This window comes from Argopecten irradians, chromosome 2, assembly GCF_041381155.1.
Source record: "Argopecten irradians isolate NY chromosome 2, Ai_NY, whole genome shotgun sequence".
Lineage (NCBI taxonomy): Eukaryota > Metazoa > Mollusca > Bivalvia > Pectinida > Pectinidae > Argopecten > Argopecten irradians.
In genome coordinates this window covers 27,803,540-27,824,435 of record NC_091135.1, presented here as the reverse complement: position 1 = coordinate 27,824,435, position 20,896 = coordinate 27,803,540, and the positions used below count along the sequence as shown (strand labels likewise).

Sequence of the window (20,896 nt, the reverse complement as noted above, 5' to 3'; positions counted from 1 at the left end):
GGAATAAAGACAAGTCCCCAGGACGTATATTATGAAAAGGTATAGATCTGGTAATAAATGCTAAATGACGTCGTCCCTGACCAATGTCCAGAATGATAGTGGGGAAAAGAGCGCCAAAAATAGGATAGAAAGAAAGAAGTAGAGCAGTGCGCATGTCCTATTCTGTCCGTCATCAGTCAAACCAGTTTATTACTCACCGGACACTCACGAATTACACATACAAAGTACGTACATAACTGATGGCTACCTGTAACACAGCATAGGATACGCACAACGTGACAATCACACAACGAGTACAGAACGTTTACATGAGCAACGAACACATCAACACAACATGGGATACAAACAGCACAAATATAACCCATAAAATAAAACAACACAATTAAAATAACCAAAGATAACAGGGTGCCACATATGTGCTATATTAGTTTTCCTTATAAAGGAAACGTATCAGATCGCTCTAATCCGCCCGTACCCTCAATTAAAAACACATTCATATAGTGACACCTTTAAATTTAGGCTACTACATGTTAAACAACGTTGCTTTGCCCACTAATGGCATGCGATATGTACATAAGGGTACATATATCATAGCCATGTTAGTAAGCTGTTGTAGTCTTCGACTGCGTGATGACAAAATAATTATAAAGTTTATTGTGGTAAGCTCGGGAAGTAATTTTGGTCAAACAAACAGTATTAAATGTGAGAGTTCTTTCCCCTTTCGCATAAAAGTATTCGACAATGTAATGGGGATCAAAGTGTGGAATAGAGGTTTTTATTTTGATAAAGTCGCGGTGACCTGTGGGGGCGACATTCTCACAAGTAAATACATGTAAGGTTAAGAAAGAGCAGTAAACAATTTGAAAAATACAATCTAACGTTTCATAATAAGGTTACAAAACGAATGATAATAATTAGGTATTTAAGTAAGTATGGAGAAACAATTATAGCTCAGAGTAGCAGTACATGTTACCCCTTCCCCGAAATTGTCGAAAATGAAATACACTGCTAGTCACAATTTCTGACAAATTTAATGATTCTTATTTTAGAAAAGGTCACATGACAAACATTTTTAGCTCACCTGGCCCGAAGGGCCGGTGAGCTTATGTCATGGCGCGGCGTCCGTCGTCCGTCCGTCCGTCCGTCGTCCGTCCGTCCGTCCGTCCGTCCGTCAACATTTCCTTTAAATCGCTACTAGTCATAGAGTTCTGCATGGATTGTAACCAAATTTGGCCAGAAACATCCTTGGGGGAGGGGAAACAGAACTTGTATAAATTTTGGCTCTGTCCCCCCTGGGGCAGGAGGGGCGGGGCCCAATAGGGGAAATAGAGGTAAATCCTATAAATCGCTACTTGTCCTAGAGTTCTGCATGGATTGTAACCAAATTTGACCACAAACATCCTTGGGGGAGGGGGAACAGAACTTGTATAAATTTTGGCTCTGGTCCCCCAGGGGCAGGAGGGGCGGGGCCCAATAGGGGTAATAGAGGTAAATCCTTTAAATCGCTACTTGTAATAGAGTTCTGCATGGATTGTAACCAAAATTAGTCACAAATATCCTTGGGGGAAGGGGAACAGAACTTGTATAAATTTTGGCTCTGTTCCCCCGGGGGCAGGAGGGGCGGTGCCCAATAGGGGAAATAGAGGTAAATCCTTTAAATCGCTACAAGTCATAGAGTTCTGAATGGAATGTAACCAAATTTGGCCACAAACATCCTTGGGGGAAGGGGAACAGAATTTGTATAAATTTTGGCTCTGGTCCCCCGGGGGCAGGAGGGGCGGGGCCCAATAGGGGTAATAGAGGTAAATCCTTTAAATCGCTACTAGTCATAGAGTTCTACATGAATTGTAACCAAATTCGGCCACAAACATCCTTGAGGGAAGGGGAACAGAACTTGTATAAATTTTGACTCTGGTTCCCCTGGGGGCAGGAGGGGCGGGGCCCAATAGGGGAAATAGAGGTAAATCCTTTAAATCGCTACTAGTCATAGAGTTCTGCATGGAATGTAACCAAATTTGGCCACAAACATCCTTGGGGGAAGGGGAACAGAACTTGTATAAATTTTGACTCTGGTTCCCCTGGGGGCAGGAGGGGCGGGCCCAATAGGGGAAATAGAGGTAAATCCTTTAAATCGCTACTAGTCATAGAGTTCTGCATGGAATATAACCAAATTTGGCCACAAACATCCTTGGGGGAAGGGGAACAGAACTTGTATAAAATTTTGGCTCTGGTCCCCGGGGGGCAGGAGGGGCGGGGCCCAATAGGGGAAATAGAGGTAAATCCTTTAAATCGCTACTAGTCATAGAGTTCTGAATGGAATGTAACTAAATTTGGCCACAAACATCCTTGGGGGAAGGGGAACAGAACTTGTATAAATTTTAGCTCTGACCCCCCGGGGGCAGGAGGGGCGGGGCCCAATAGGGGTAATAGAGGTAAATCCTTTAAATTGCTTCTTGTCATAGAGCTCTGAATGGAATGTAACCAAATTTGGCCACGAACATCCTTTGGGGAAGGGGAACAGAGCTTGTATAAATTTTGGCTCTGGTCCCCCGGGGCAGGAGGGGCGGGGCCCAATAGGGGTAATAGAGGTAAATCCTTTAAATCGCTACTAGTAATAGAGTTCTACATGAATTGTAACCAAATTCTGACACAAACATCCTTGGGGGAAGGGGAACAGAACTTGTATAAATTTTGGCTCTGATCCCCCAGGGGCAGGAGGGGCGGGGCCCAATAGGGGAAATAGAGGTAAATCCTTTAAATCGCTACTGGTCATAGAGTTCTGAATGGAATTTAACCAAATTTGGCCACAAACATCCTTTGGGGAAGGGGAACAGAACTTGTATAAATTTTGGCTCTGGTCCCCCGGGGGCAGGAGGGGGTGGGGCCCAATAGGGGAAATAGAGGTAAATCCTATAAATCATTTCTTGTCCTAGAGTTTTGTTTGGATTGTGACCAAATTTGGCCATAAACATCCTTGGGGGAAGGGGAACAGAACTTGTATAAATTTTGGCTCTGACCCCCTGGGGGCAGGAGGGGTGGGGCCCAATAGGGGAAATAGAGGTTAATATTAAAATTCCTTCAGAAAAGAAACAATGAACCTGTATTCAGAACATTACTTGGCATTACAAACCAGGTGAGCGATACAGGCCCTCTGGGCCTCTTGTTTCAGTTTACAATGTAAAAGGTAAAATATTGTGTTTACCTACAACCAGCACAAAATTTGGAGAAGTGTTGTTATTGTTTTACTCTATGACGAGAAACACAAGCACATTTTTAGCCCACCATCATCAGACCAGCGGCCATCTTGGATTTTGATAGTTAAAGTTTGTTACCGCTATTTCTCAGAAAGTACTGAAGGGATCTTTCTCAAATTTCATATGTAGGTTCCCCTAGGACCCTAGTTGTGCATATTGCATTTTGGGACCGATCGCTTAACAAGATGGCCGACCGGCGGCCATCTTGGATTTTGATAGTTAAAGTTTGTTACCGCTATTTCTCAGAAAGTACTGAAGCAATCTTTCTCAAATTTCGTATGTAGGTTCCCCTAGGACCCTTGTTGTGCATATTGCATTTTTGGACCGATCGCTCAACAAGATGGGCGACTGGCGGCCATCTTGGATTTTGATAGTTAAAGTTTGTTACCGCTATTTCTCAGAAAGTACTGAAGGGATCTTAATCAAATTTCATATGTAGGTTCCCCTAGGACCCAAGTTGTGCATATTACATTTTGAGAAAGATCGGTCAACAAGATAGCCGACCGGCGGCCATCTTGGATTTTGATAGTTAAAGTTTGTTACCGCTATTTCTCAAAAAGTACTGAAGGGTTGTTTCTCAAATGTCATATGTATGTTCCCCTATGACCCTAGTTGTGCATATTGCATTTTTAGACTGATCGGTCAACAAGATGGCCGCCAGGCAGCCATCTTGTATTTGGATAGTTATCGCTATTTGTCTGCAATTACTGAAGGGATATCTCTCATATTTCATGCATAGTTTCCCCTTGAGCTTTAGTTGTGCATAGTACCTTTGGGACTGATTGGATGGCCAACCTGTCGCCATCTTTGATTTCACCGCTGATTCTCATAGAACAATAAAGCGATTTGTCTTAAATATCATATGTTGTATATTTGAAAAAGTTTGAAAAGCAGGGAAAAGATCCTTCTTTCCTTTGTCAGACATAGATCATTCTATGTTGGGCGACAAGATCCCTCTGGGATCTCTTGTTCAAATGGCCATCAAATGGGCCTAATCTGAGACACTATTTGTAAAATAACGGTCTTACCAATATAGCTTCAGCTGAATATATATCGTGAAATTATTCCAAGGAATAAATTACTTTATTTCATAATTTTTTTAACAATATATTAATCACTATAGATTATATTTCACTGATGCTATTAAGCCAAAAATACAACCCGATATTAATAAATAACAGACAGAGATTGTGTAAAAAAAACTTTGGTAAGCCTCGACGAACACGTACATGTAACTCTGTAAGTATATAAATATCATTCTATATATCATCAGGTAATGGCTGGAAACATTTCCACATACCAACTTGATGAATGGGTCTGATCAAAATGAGATGAGGGCACTTTATATTTACACTGATGAATACAAATGCAGGTTGTATAATTCAAAAGTGCATGTACATTATACGTTAATGTAACGACCTGCCAGATGTATTATATACCTACATATGGTTAATGTCACCGCAACAAGATAAAGAAGCTATACGCCAAGCTTGTAGTATGTCATATAAAATATAACCTAATAAATTTAACTTTAATGTATTTGGATTAAATACGACTGAATCTAGTTCATTTCCTCATTGTTTTAATAGTTCTTATTGTATTTTGATAAGATTAAGCCTTTATCTGACAAGTTGATTTAAATACTGTCTGGTTTAACAAACGTCCCATGTCTGAAAGCGTAGTAGCAATGCCTTTGACGTGAACATCAAATATATCACTTGTTTGTTTGTTTCTATTCATTACTGTTATGCCATTATTTGTAATAATTCCAGTTCTAAAGCATTTGTAAGTTTCTAGTTTATGGAAACATTGTTATTTTTGGTATTTGATTTATTGACACTTCTTTCACAGTTCAAAATTTCTAGCTGTAATGTCTCAATTCTTTGATAGTGAGTAATATATGTAGATCTTGGATTTCTGAATCACTTGCTGGCTCACAGAGCTGATCAGATCATACATTCAGTATTATCATGTTGAATCTAGTTACTGTAAACCAACTTTCTTTCGCGGCAACTTGATTTCCTCATTTCTATTTAAAAAAAAAAAAATCGCGGACTTAGAATATGAGTGAAAATTTCTATCAATATTAATCCTGTAGATGTTAGTTCGCGGGGATACACTTTTGCATTGCGAATTTAGATCGCGAACGGAAGAAAATAGCACGCGAAAGAAAGTTAGTTTACAGTAATTTTCACTGTTGTGTTAGGCTGATTTGTATAAGGAAATTCACACCTAATGTATTTTGATCAATTTAGAAAATAGACGGCTCCGTTATAGTTGAAAACTATCCACAATGAAATGAAAAAAAAGCAAGCGTTCTGTTTTGATGAAAGCTACTTTCTGAGAATGGCGACCGGAAATATTTCAGATGGGTCTTCCTCAGTACAGATGGAGCTATGATTGTGAGGATATTATGTGAGGTTTTCTTCATGACTTCCCAAAAGAACCAAGGTTGAGATTCTGCAAGAAAAAGGGCATGTCCAAAAACCATTTCAAATATCCTGTGGTCGAAGCAATGCCGTTCGGTTAGACAAAACTGTAACAAATAGTGGACGATGCTGGTACAGATGAAATATGAACGGATATTTCTCATGTACATTGTATTTTTTATTTATATTTTTTTCAGAATACGTACTGGTGTGCATGATTGTACCTAAATACAATTTGCATCCCCGGGTAATCTTCCTATCTCTATGCATCCCGGACAATCATATCTCTCTGCATCCCGGTTAATCCTATTTCTCTGCATCCCCGGGTAATCCTTCTATCTCTCTGCATCCCCAAGTAATCTTCCTATCTCAGCATGCCCAAGTAATCTTTCTATCTCTGAATCCCATCTACATTCCCAGGATAGATGTGTCCTATTGGTGAGTACAATACTAATCAACTCAATCAAATAACATGTATTATATCATCGTATGAGACATTGTTTCAGGATGTACGATGTATACACTTATAACTAAAATTGATCAATGTCGAGAGTACGTCCCACCACATTGTCGCTTCCATCATCGAAATGTACATTGTAACGCGATAAGATGTTACTTGATTAGTCCAAGAGATACGAACATGGAGGTTACGCTTTCCTTATTGGATTGTTTGTTTTGTTTTCTAGTGTTTTACTATAGTAAAAACGGAATAAGAACCGCAGCAATATTCGTACTATAGAGATGACGTCTATTTTATTTACTATTATTATTCATCTGAGAAAGATTTGCAACAATTGATTTGGAACAAAAAAATAGAAGGATTGCAAAAAGTTCTCCCGTGTATGCAGTGTATTGCGTGTGTTCAGTGTGTGTATATTTTGGGAGTCTGCATTGTGTCCATGTTGTTTCTATTTGAAGCATGTCACCATAGACACGGAACGAGCAAACTTGTGGTTCCAATCCTTCATGCTGAGCGCTAAGACCCAGGCCCATCCTCACGGGTGAGTGCCCAGCCCTCGGAAAAAATTAAGGCGGAGTCAAGGAAGACATAATGAAGAAGAATGTAAGTTAGGGAAATATAACAGGCAAAATACTTAACTTTAGTCGCCTTTTATGAAAATACAATAGGGGCAGCAGGGATAATTCCGTCTCCCTACTTACAGGCCAATATATAACAATGACATTTAAATTAAAAGTGTATAGAACGTTGCATTTGCAATCTTTGAAAAGATATATGAAGTGAATAACATCCAATAATTGCATGCTTTCGTTGAAAAACCCTCACTTTTTACCATCAGTTCGCCCATTCGGAAGGCTGCAGGTTCTTTCCCCTTGCCGAGACACATTTAAGTCTATACAAGTAGTAGTTTCTACTCATCCTTAATTCTCAGCATGAAGGGAGTAGAGCTGGTTCGTCTGTAGTTAGTATAATGTGACCGGATGGGGTGTGCAGTCCGGTGTCTCCTGTGGTATGCTTAAGTGAGATAGCACTATGAAATGATCAAGATGTTCCATTCGAAGAACATACGGCCTCTCAAAACATATAGACTTTCACATCAACACATTGCATCCGTAAATGACCCTAGCTGTTAATAGGACATAAATACAATAACCAACCAACAAATGTGTTGAAAAAGTTGCACTAAATTTAGATGTCTATAATTTGAAACAACATTATGACAGGTCCATGTCGAGGTTTTTCCTTTTCCTCCATATCCCGAGTAAAATCCCGGCACCCCATGCTCCAAATTTTCTAATCATAAACAGCCATGTAACACACCCACGAGCTCTCTGACATGTCGTTGAATCATAAACTTTCTTTGTATATGAGGAAGGAATTAAATTGCCTCTACACCGGAGCTCTGACGGGGCAGGATCTCATTTGAGAAATTCCGCGCTTGATCAAGATTGTTATTTTCGTTTTGAAACCCTGCTCTGGTAATCATGTTATATCATAGTTACTTGGCGACTAACATGTTATATAAATAGCCAGCAATTTCTTAAATAATTAACCGCTTTGGTGCTAACAAATCCATTTCTACAGAGTGAATATCTCGTCCAAAAACTTGTTTTTGAAATGCGATCTGACTACCACATTACTACCAGCAGGGTCCCCACTATTACGATGGTAAAATAGTGTGGTCGAACGCACCATTGGGTCCCCAACACACTAGAAATTCGAACTTCCCATTACTGGGTGTTAAAAGCAGGTTTGGGGCGATAATTTGTTATATATGCCTCCTCGAGACCCCGGTGTCCGGATCCCTCTGTGTAGCCCTGTGTAGCCCTGTAGGCCTCCGCGCCGCGTTACGTTTAGGGATAGTGTTACCGCCACTTAATTATGACGGATAGAGGTTTTGACAAAAATATTCAATTTGAAAGCATAAGATTACTTGCAGTACCAAATTACACCCGTTTTATTTTCTCTCGCTTTCATTTTTATTTTAGAACTTGTGATTACTTCATTGTACTAAATTACATGACACTTTTTATTCTTTCTTTCATTTCAATTTTAAAGCATATTATTACGGCAGTGTACCAAATTACATCAGATTGTTCTTTCGCTTTCTTTGCATGTAATGTCCCTAACGAGGGAAAACTGGCGTCGGGACGGGAAGTGGGCGCCAAACACACTATACTCAACCAGACGAAACGAGTGACACAAAGCATGCCAATTAAAGACATCGAGCAATGTTCTCATCAATTAGCGGATGATCTTATCTCGTCGTCGGGTTTGACCACGAGACGGAACCTTAGCACGAGCACCATATCCAATCTTTAAAATCTGTCACTTTCCCTGCATGGTGGTATGGGATCTTATGGTGCACAGTCTGTCCTGATATAGGATTTCTAATGCAGACTGCGTTCAATTATTACCTATTCTTTTCGACTGGCTATTGTATAATCGTTTGCATATTGTATTGTCATAGCGTTCTAAAACTATTATATGGTGCGTCACTATTTTTAGTGTAATATAGATTGAATTGTCATGATATTATTCATTTCGAGACCCATATATGAGACATCTCACGTTCAACGATATTTTTAGTGTAATATAGATTGAATTGTCATGATATTATTCATTTCGAGACCCATATATGAGACATCTCACGTTCAACGATATTTGCTCGTGTCATATATATACACAACTTCTCTTCCTGGGAATGTATCATAAACTTGACATGGTACTCTTGATAGATCCATAAGAATGGAACATACTTATATTATATAATTATCTATCCTTAAACAAACTGTCATTCATTTTAAGAGATTTTAATTAAGTGAAATGCTTCCATAATACTTTAATGTAAAATAATTCAAGTTGAAAAACATAACATATGCTGTTTAATTAACAGAACTAAGGAGTGTGGACAAAGTTCTTATATTGCAAGGTTTGGTACACGTATCCATAGAAATGTATTATCAAGCATCATGTATCGTTGCAAATTTCAAACTAACAAAGATACGACAATATTGAATGGGTTGGTATGTACATATATTTTAGGTAAGCATTTTAGATATATTTCTGATTTTATTATACAGAATAGTACTGGTCATCTATTGATTTAATGTTGCCAAATCATAAAAGAGCAGTTTTCAACGTTAATTCTGGTTTAACATTTGTGTTTGATTAATTAACTTCCTGTTAACAGCTATGGTCAGGTAAGGACGGCCTCCCATGTATGCAGTGTGTTGCGTGTATGTTGTGCGAGGTGCGTGTTTTGTGAGACTGCGGCATATTCATGTTGTGTCTTCTTGTATAGTGGAACTGTTGCCCTTTTTATAGTGCTATATCACTGAAGCATGCCGCCGAAGACACCAAGCAACACACCCCATCCGGTCACATTATACTGACAACGGGCGAACCAGTCGTCCCACTCCCTGTATACTGAGTGCTAAGCAGGAGTAGACACTACCACTTTTATAGACTGTGGTGTGTCTCGGCCAGGGGACATAACCCAGAGCCTGGTTTAACAGTAATTTTTCAATTCGAATAGTTATTAATTGTATACTGTTATAAAATTTATCGATGACTAAATAAGAACTTCAATGACTGATAATAAAACCATTACATCAACGTGAATCCCCGATATATTGACCTTGCCTCTACGACTATGTTATTTCTGGTTTAGTTCTATATTCTTCATTCTCACTAGTATGCCTTTACTGACATGATATATTGTATGTGTATGCATTATGCGATATTCAATTTTATTAGTAAATTATTACAGTTATTGAATGAAGCTTATTATTACATCATAGATAATATCCGAAATGTTAAACCCACATGTAATGATGTTGTTCCTTTACAAGGCGACCACCAGTGAGAATATTATACGGAGGACTGGATTCCATGGGAATTCAACTTTCCAGCATGTGTCAGTTCCGTTGGAGAAATACTTGTCCTTACTATGTACTAATTAAGTTGTCGATATGTTGACAGGTGAGAAGCGACTGCCAGTGAGTGACGGAGTGTCGAGGTACTCCTCGTTATCAGATTCAACGTTTTTGTAATGCCATAATGATGTCTTGTATGCTTGCATTATGAATACAAATTATTTTCTGTTTGTATTGAATCCTAAATTCGTCAATCATGAAATTTCATGAAAGCAAAACATTCCCATGTCTTAGTGATAGCAATTACTCCTGAGCCAGGCTTGCAAAACATCGCATGTCAGATGTGATATCCGTTTTACCAACGACAAGTAGCCTTGGAAATTAGTCTGAAAATACCCCGATTAAAGGTGTCCTCGATCAGATAAAACGCCGGTCGATCTCAGGCTCGCCTTACATTGAAGACCAAGGACTTTCTACATTATAGCGACACAAATTACCGTCGATGTAGACCTCACCCGTCTCAAGAGCTGCATATCAGTTGTACTAATCTTTACAGTGACAAACTCCACTATTGACATCAGTACTCTGTACGACACAGAGACAGCGCCGTATCCGTAGGATGTGTGCAAGTATATATATACTATACTGGAAACTTTTAACCTGCACGTGGCACGAATCACCGCCCACAGAACATAAAGGATATGCATAATTTGGACAATAATTAATGTTTGAATGTGTATATATACATGTATGTCTAATAAACACAAAAAAATAAAAGTAAAATAATTGTTTTGCTTCTGTTGTCTGTGCAATTAGTACCTTGGTACAAATAGGGCACACGGTCACGGAGGTTTTTCTTCGGGATGCAATGAATTTTTTTTTATATTTTTATATTAAAGAAAAATAAGAACCTCATATTTATAATGATGATAATAGTGTAAAGAAAATACCTTTTGTTACTAAGAAAAATACTTATTCATCTGCTCCTATTTAATAGATACCACATACCATTTACTTTAAAGAGCTATTAAGAGAGATGGATAGACAAATGAGCTAGAACATCAATGTATCCTGAAGACCCCAGGTTTTTGTCGTGTATTTCGGATCAGGGTGTCGGGGAACCCTGTGTGGGCCTATGTCATACAGTGCTCCGTCTGACACCTAGGACACTAATTACACTGTGTGTGCATTCCTCAGTACAATTACCCCACTAAATCACCAGTATTTACGACTTTAGTGTCGCACGTGTAGGGGTAGCACATCTTATAAGGATGTACAATATATGTGCTGATTATTTTCAAGTTTATTGGGAATCCATTTGTTCCTTGAAAATAATAAAGGTATCCCCTATCAGGGGTGCTGCTGTTGTATTCTTGATTACTTAACTTAATGTCTTGTCATTATGTACAAAGGCCATCTTGTGGTTTGGTCATCTTTTTATGATGTCACGATATCTTGCGGGCATATTATTGTTTTTCTTTTTTATTTTAACCAAACTGCAAAATTTGCACTATTATAAAAAGAATGGTTCCCTTCTCTCAAAATTCTGATGTAATTAAGCTGAATCTCGCATTAGTATGAAAACATTCCATGTGACATTTACCCTTCCAACATTATAATTTGAATATGATGTGAAATTAGCCATGCTAGCATGAATGTATCAAGTATGTATTTGTCATCATGTATGGGGCAGACTATATTTATTTTTATAACTCCCGTTTGATATTGACTATGCATGAATATTATCATCTCTATTTAATGTGTATTCACACAGTAGTTAGTACTAGTTACTGTCAGTAAAATGATCTTATACGTATACGGTAAAGCTATAGCTTTCTATGATAGTCAATAACAAAATGAGAAATTGTTTTAAGTTAATATGTGACAAAACCACGTGCATGAATTTGTTGAACGTCAAAGATAATCAATCAATCCCAAAACGTTTCAATGTAATTGTACGTATGTGTTTTAATATACAATATTGGCCTTTTGTGGAATCTTGAATTGTCTCCCTGGAAAGTTTTTTAATACAACGCGTAGCGCTTGTTTTATTGCTATCTGATACACTTTATGTGTAGGAATTGCCCTACAATGACATCTAGTGGTGACCTCTGGTGACCTCTTGAACCATTTTATTCATAGCCTTCCATTCATAAAATTTTATATTCATAAATAATACTCCTTTGGACCAATCAGAAGGTTCCAATACGGCATTAGTGTAAGGCAGTCATGGGAGGACTGCCTTCTGATTGGTAGAATACACAGCCTGCAGTATTGCCAACTCCCGATTTCTCCGGGTTGACCCGTTTTTTAGACATTTTATAATGCATAACCCGATTGACCCAGCGGGTCATCAAATAACCCGATTTTCAGCACTTGGACCAAAGTGTCAAAGAGCTCACAAAAATTACTACAGATCAAGCCATTAGCGCAATTTTGATTACATCTCAGGGCTTAAGACTCATATCAGGCCCTTGGGTAATGCTGGTAGCTATGTTTGTGTTTACACAAACTTTAATAAAGGTGTGAAATTGTAGCAATTACTTTATTCAGTCATGCATCACGATGTCCATGATCGTTTTAAGCCAGAGCCAGAAATGATCAGAAATGATATTTTCAAAATTCTTCAAAAGCACAAACACTTGATTCAAGTGACTTGTGATCTCAGACAAAGATTTACTCACATGAATAAAACAGTCAACGTGAACGATGTCCTGTTGCAGTAGGCAGGTAAGCCAATCATAATGGCCGCCATTTTGTTTAGTCAAACATAATAATGAAACCGGACAGGTGTAGAACAAAAAATCCGGATTTTACTAAATATTATTTCAAAGATTTTTAAATACAATAATTTCATTAATTATCAGTTATCAATTATATTATTACAATAAAACATCATAAGTATTATTGAATAACAGTATGAAAATAATAAATATATGCATATTTAAGGCTTTTAAAAAGTGTTAAAAATTATACTAAAATGTTATTTCGCACATGACCCTTGTTTTGACCCTTTCACCCGTTTTTTCAAGGGTGATCACCCGATTTGACCTCATCAGAGGTTGGCAATACTGAGCCTGTGTGAAGAATACAAAGCTCCTTCTACAGTTTAGGTCTACCTTACAAATACTTATTGACTGTATACACACAATCTATGGACACTGGTGACTTTTCTGTCAAACTTAAATAATCTCTGGTAATGATAATACAAACTAGACTTTGATGTTAAGACATTGAGACTGTAAGGCAATGTAATATACAATCGTTTTTTAAAAAACCTGTCACCGCAGTAAATACATAAAATTCTCTGATGGTTCACTATCAAAAATGATTATCAATAATAATAATTTTTGATGGTTTATATATTTTGATTTTGGAAATTCTTTGATTTCATTATAATTTTGCTGTGTTTGCCTCGTTGTATTTCTTGAGCGCGACGTTCGAGAGATTTTTCTCAAGAATAGAAGTCTAAATGTAGTCCGACACAAGGAGACATAATTATTTTCATTTTACCGAACCAAGTAAATACAACATGAATGTATCCCATGTATATCAAATGTATTCAACATGAACAAAAGTAAAGATGATAGCGACACAAGAGACATTTTTTGACTGTACAGAATAATATGTATATCTTGTTGTTGTATGTAGCATCTTTGTCGCAGGATTTTAGCAACATCGCCTTTTTTATTTTAAGGTGCAGATGACGCCCATTTCCGATAACGTTTATGTTATGTGATCAAGTTTAATGCAGGCAGCCTATTCTAAATGAAAGTGAGGCATAACAATGGTTATTGTGTATTTCTGATACATTTTGAAATTTACACTGAACATTTTTTTTTATTTACTGAAGTGGTGTTTTTTTCTCTCATGCATTTGAGTATTAAATTAAATAATCAAATAAATAAATAAATTCTGTCTGTAACACAGGGCAACGCTGTCCACCTCTTTTACTATTATGTCCTGTCAATGTCACCAAATGAATGTTCTGTCATTATTAAAGACCTGATACCTGTGTCCACACAACAATGGTATAGTTCTGTCACTGATTGATTTGTACCTATTAACTTTGTATTCGTTAGCCACATATCACCTTTAATGAACTGTACCTAACATTTTTTTTAAATGCTGCATTTCTGACAAATCAATATCTAACATTGCAGTGTTTTTTTCTGCTTGAGTGAATTAACTAATTAAATCCGGACATGCGTCTGCATGTTCGGAAGACTGTGTTTACGTCATCTCTATGTACCTGCCTATATAACACTGCAAAACAATGTATTGTAATCGGTATTGGTTTACATGTAACAATGACAGCTGCCTAGTTCTATTGTGTTACACAGCAGACAACGCAATATAGTGCATGCTCTGTGTGCATTCAACCATGTATAGTACTACAGATATAAATCATACCGTTATATTTGCTCTGCATATAAACCCTTGTGTCACTGTAGCGAATTTGTTCCCGAATACCATGAACATTTGCCCTTTATCATTGTAGAAATATTCCTAATATGAAACCTAAGTACCACCAAACATATTTTGTTTTATTCGTATCTGCGGACCCGTCCAACTGGAGTAGATCAAGGGAAAGATAACTGTGGTATCGGGACACTCTGCCTAACAGTGTTGGTGTTCAGGGTTTATCGCCGGCCAAATCAGGCTTGCAGTCCTGCTTTCCTGAGAAGCTGATACAATCGTTTGTTTCGCCTCTCGCACGAAATTCTTTTGTTAGTCTTTCACGGCGTTGTTTTCGTGTCGATCTGCTAGATTCCTATCACCATCCTGGTCGATATAATTAACTACTGAATATTGTGTGAAGGGCAAAAGTATATGTCGACAAAACAAACTACCGCATGTTTGTGAAGGAAAGACATGTCAATTGTTGTCTACATATAAGTGATAACGTGTCGTATCACAGTAAGGAGAAGCAGTGCGAAACAGGTCAAAGTAATTATCAATGAATGTTAAAACAAAGACGGACTCATTTGTTTGTGTATTCAATTTTATTTAAAATCTTCTTTCCCCCATCCATCATAAAGATTTCATTTGATTATCGCTTATTGCGCAAAATTAATAATGATAACGATAATGAAATATGCCACTCAATAGTACCATAGCAATCATGAACAAGCTGTTCCTGCTATATGTATATTTTTTTGCGTGACTGTCTGTTAAATAATGATAAAAAAGTGCAAATAAATAATTATTAAAAAAAAGTGAATTGAAGAAAAAAAACTGTTGAAGCTGAATAAATTCCGCAACTTGTCGGTTATCGCAAAAAAAGTGATAGAAAAAAACTTATCTTTAGTAAATGATACAAAAATATATTTGTTTGATTTGAGGCATGGTGGCCTACAACGTCTGAATATCTGATGAGATTCGACTCCTTTACCATGGTCTGATAGTGATTGCACATTTCCACTTCAGTACTAATGATTGTTATACAAATTCTATTTAATGTACTACGTTTTATTTGATTTGTTGCTGTGACGACGAAAATATACAGCGATATATATTAACTGCATATTTGGTAGCACTTTGATAGAAAATATTTGACTCCTAAATTGTGTTGTGTCCACATTTTCTGACTGTTGTACTTAATCTAAACATAGACGTACATCAAAACAACTCTATACTCTGTATTCTACGATGAGACTCAACCAAATCCCTTAGCGATTAAGGTGAGAACTGATGAAAATAAATTCGACATCTATGACGTCATATAACTGACTAGTTCAACATTAGTTACTATTATACTAGGGTTAAGAAATAAAATTATTAAAAAAAACCAACATAGTCCTAAGTAACCCTTATTAAACGTATATAATTTTACATAGACAGTTGAAAGACGACACAATATAAGCACTTAGAATAAAATGTGTTTTCATGGTAGCATCTTAAATATGTTACAATAACGGCAGTTATCCAAGAACAATATCAATAACCACGGCGTGCATAAAATACCAACGCAACAGAAAATCCGTGTTACCATAGCAACAGCATAATTTATAACCATAGTTATTACATACTCTACATAGGGACCAATGAGTTCAGCAACCAAAGAACCTGAATAATGGCATTACAGGTAATATTGAGTCTTGGTTCAGCTTTATTACGGAACCAACACTCGTACTTTTCCAGTAAGCTGTCATTCATCGCTAGGACAGCTAAATTCATGAACCACTTAAGTATTGAAGTACATATTACATCATAGTTCTTGTAATACCACATATGTTTATCTCAAAGGAAACCACATAATAACCTCCATATTTGTATCGCCATAGCAACAACATATATGTATCACCATAGCGACCCGTGACATAACTGTGTTACCATTATAACCATTTACATGAGTAACTTCGTGAATGTTATCGTTATCGCTATTTTAGAATGCATCCATAGCAAACATTCAAAATATGTACATCACAATATATGTATGTATCTATTTACAAATGTACAGCCGTTTTGTGTTAGTATATACAATTCATGATGCGCGTACCCATACATATACGTCGACTGAAGTGTTATATAGTGGTAATGTTTTAAATGTCCAACTTTATTTTTGTATACCTTACAATAAGTGAATTCAAAATTGATTATTTTATTTTGTAAATTGAATGTTAACGATATCAAAATCTCAACATTTCCACCAGTTTAATCTGTAATTTGTGCAGGCGCAGTTTGTTTTAGACATTATTTACCCTGAGGATTACATTGATGCCATATTTACATGTATACGAAGAGTCAGAAACTCGGTTTACTAACAGTTATATACGCCCAACCACATTGCTGCCTTCAATATGCAAGTTTGTTAAGCTATTTGAAAACTTTGGAGCGTTTGGACATATGCTTAGTTTAAATGCCATTTCAATCGCAAAGATAATAGCAAAACTGAGAGATATAATATTCACCAAAATACTGTATTTCGATCACTTCGATACAGAGATCACCAACACTCAAGCTTTAGAGATTATTTGACCAAGTCCTGAAATACTCCAAAGAGACTATGGTGATCGTTTTACTTGAGGCAACAACAGATCTACGACACGAAAACAAGTAAAGAGGTAAACACAAGTACCCTGGCTGTTAATGAGAGATCGGAGCTATGTACATGGTAACAGTCCCGAGTACTTGACACACGATGTAGAGAACAATGGTTCCATTATACTCTACCATCAATCACACTTGTTTAACAACGACTCGACTAATATCCATTCTCTCATTGACTTAAAACATCATTTACGTCATATATCATAACTTACTTTCTATTCTCATTATTTATAACAACATACACTCGCCATACAAATCTCAACCACACCCTAAACATCTTACATTGGATTCAAACGTTGTTTCACTATTGCAAATTGTGCCATAACATTGTTCTTCTTCGTTCGTCTTGCACTCCTCCATTCGTCTACTCATCCTTGTACTCTCCATCTTTCTTTCATTCATCTCCCTTACGTCCTTACTCTCTATAAATAATATGGAACATATTTAACGATTGCTTGAATGCACGTTAGAGAAAATGACTTATTTACAGTGTAACAGAAATGAGACATTGTCCGTACCGCCAACCCTTCTGTGTTATCTGGATTTTAAATTTATTCCGCTGCCGATCGTGGGACGTTGCAAACGTAAAGTCATTCATCTTAAAATAAGATCCATCTTTTGTCGTGTTCATGCTGTTGAATCTGCAACTCTAAAGCGTCGTTTGATTATGTCCATCTACTTCGATCATCGACTTTCAAAAAATATTATGGTAAACTACCCGTTAAGTGTTCATTGGAACATAAGTACCCACCAATACATGGTTTAGATACAGTACGATTCCAATGACTGAACGAAGAAAGCTTTCTTACAGATCTCACTGATACAAGGACAAACCTGTCCCATACCGGACACTATATTCTCTCGACCGAGATCTGCTGTCAGAGGATCACAAACATATTAAACATGTTCTCGGAGCGACAGCACATTAGACATTGTTGTGGGGTTGACCCTCCATTGTGTGTGTGATTGGGGCAGTAACACTTTTATCCACCCCTATAAGAATAACTTAGTTTCACTGCCTGATGATGATCTTTCACTGTCCGTACATCTGTTCAGTTTACATGCATTTGCACATTTAGCGTCACTGCACTGCTGATGGTGTTGTGGCACAGAGACGGTACGAGGATATTGGTACCGCTCATAATAGTCTGTACGCCTGCGCAGCAGATACATAGCGAAGATGATCAAAGCTAGAAGTACACAGACCCCAGCGACCGGAACCGCTATGTAGATAGGATTTATTATACTGTGTGAACTGTTGGTCCCATGTTGGTTTGGACATCCTGCTGGTTGTGGAGTTGGCTCCGTATTAAAATCTTCGTACACCGGTTCCTCTACTTCAGGAACTGAAAAATGAAAAAAGAGCCATATTAACAGCACGGATTAATACATGTCCTCTTCTTATTTCATGATTTTTTTTTTTTTTTTAATAATTAACGTCCTATTAACAGCTATGGTCATGCAAGGACGGGCTTCCATGTATGTGGTGTTCTGCATGTATATAATGTGTGGTGAGTGTTTTGGGAGACTGCAGTATATTCGTGTTTTGTCTTCTTGAATAGTGGCAGTATGTTGCAGTGTTATATCACTATAAAAAGGAGATTACACTACTACGTCACACAAGAAATGAAGAAAACTAATTAGGAAAAATAAACGATCTGCAAGCAAATATAGCGACACTAAGCTTACTTTATCATCGGAAATTATTTTTATTCTATTTAACAACTGTTTCTTGCTCTCGAAAAAGACAGATGGAAAATACCGTCATCACCATAAAGAACCATACGAAGTAACTGTAAATTCCTTGTCTATATTAGTAAAATGTACTACAACAGCTTGTTTACTTCTGCTGAATTTACGAATTGCCACAGTTATGGAAAGCTTAAGACACTGACGAGTTCTTGGCAATTACATAAAGGAAGATTCAATCAAATGTCAAATGAATTACTATGTTAATAAGTCCGGTAAAACACTTAAAACCTTCATTCGTTCTTGCAATTTCAGTTTTATTATTTGTTGGATGATGTGAACGTGTGTTGCACATTATACAGAACCAATTGCATTAAAGAAACTGAGGTCTATAAAATTGAAAATTTCAAATTTAAATTTAAATACATTTTTTATGTTCAATCTCCGCCATTGGTATGCTATAGTACCTGGACGAGGTGGTTGTGTCGGTACGACGTTTTCGTTACAGAAACTTCTGTCGTTACAGCAATGAAGGACAGGCCATGCTGCCCTGAGCTTGGCTGGACGTCGGTTCTCACATAGTAGAGGTGTACTGCTGTCAATACACCCTCGGGACGTCAGGTCTTTAAATAGCGGGTCGTCGATCGTCTCGCTGTAACAGTAATGTGACGCACGACACGTCGTCATCTTCCGGTCCATACATTCCTGAGTAGTGCACACACACTCCAGGCCTGTAACGATAAGTAAGTGGATAAGTAAAGCATTTATATTTTTTATATTGTATGTTTATAACAGTTATGTAATTAACTTATACTCATTGAAACGGTATGATTTAACAGCGGCATGCTTACAGAAAGACAGCAAAACCGCTTTCATTTTTTTTTCATTTTTCATTTTAATACACAGAAAATAATATATTGTCTACAGTTTGACGATAACCTAATGTCAGCAAACTAGAATCATTATACAGGTTAATGATTTATGAACTTAATTTTGGAAAACTGGTTTCTGTAAAACATGTCTGACGCTAGATTTACTGTCCCCTGTCTGGTTCTCTACATGATGAATCGTTTTCTCCTGTTTCACCCCAATGTTTTATGGGTAGAATGCTGTTCCGGGTAGCCTGCCGCCCTCCGTATTCATCCCAAGCCTGTCCCAACCACGCCCCTCCATTTACTGTGCCCCTGCTGTGGTGACGCCCCCTATATTTACACAATAATGACCAGGTATTGTACTGAGGAACTCTGAACCTGTACAATACCCTACACGATAGTTGTGTTCATTTGACAGTCTCTTTTAAATCTGTTTGTGTAAGAGAGCGATGTGGTGAGTGTAATAGGGAGGATTTGTACGACGACAGAAAGAGATAGGGGCGTGCTAGACCCCGAACTCTTGTCAATTTGAGTAAATACGAGCTTACGGACCACTGTGTCACCAATACAGATCTCGGAGACGCTTGCGTCATTAATAGGAATAGCGGCACTTGTAGCTCCAATAGGACGATGGAAATCAATTGTAAATATCAATACATATGTTAGTAGTGCATTTCATTAAAGATAGTGATTTGCTATTGATCATTTTGCAACATTTGTTATTATGATAAAAGTTGAAACATCCTTCAATATATGACATTCGTCATACGACATTATTTCTATCATCAGAAGGTCTCGGTGTCGTGGACAAAAGACTGACGTTTGTTCCTTTGATTGCTGCCCAACAATACAGGTTGTCTGATTACTGTATAATTGCCCTCTAATCAGCACAATGACATATGTCTGAGTTACACTCATTTGACGGGAGTAACAATTCTTATCAAATCCCTTTAAAGTTTACCAACAAAGCGCGACAAACATCTATAACAAATCTAATGATACCGTATCTAACCTAAACAATACACAACATGCTAATTCCAATTCCAGATCAGCGCTCCACATAACTAATTGTAGGTCGTTAAATCATGGCGCCTTTGATGTTGTATATCATATATGCATATCTTTACTTATATAGCACACTTCATTAGTCCCATAAGAAGCCGGAGCCTTGTGGTGGTCACAACAACAATGCACATGCATTTCATGCCCTGAACCGACTAATAATATGCACTTATTGCGTCTATTCTTATCTATCCCCGTG

At 37.4% G+C, this 20,896-nt stretch overlaps 1 protein-coding gene across 1 annotated transcript in view; it reads right to left on the bottom strand.

Annotated features, from left to right (window-relative positions):
* Positions 1-15,007: 15,007 nt before the first annotated feature.
* LOC138315012 (BMP and activin membrane-bound inhibitor homolog) overlaps positions 15,008-20,896 on the bottom strand; it is a 35,164-nt gene continuing 29,275 nt past the window's right edge. Inside the window, exons 2-3 of the mRNA XM_069255722.1 lie at positions 19,231-19,494; positions 15,008-18,420 (exon numbers count right to left, since the gene is read on the bottom strand). Of these exons, the coding sequence (XP_069111823.1) occupies positions 18,068-18,420; positions 19,231-19,494 (617 nt within the window). The 3' untranslated portion in view covers positions 15,008-18,067. The remainder of the gene's footprint in view (positions 18,421-19,230; positions 19,495-20,896) is intronic.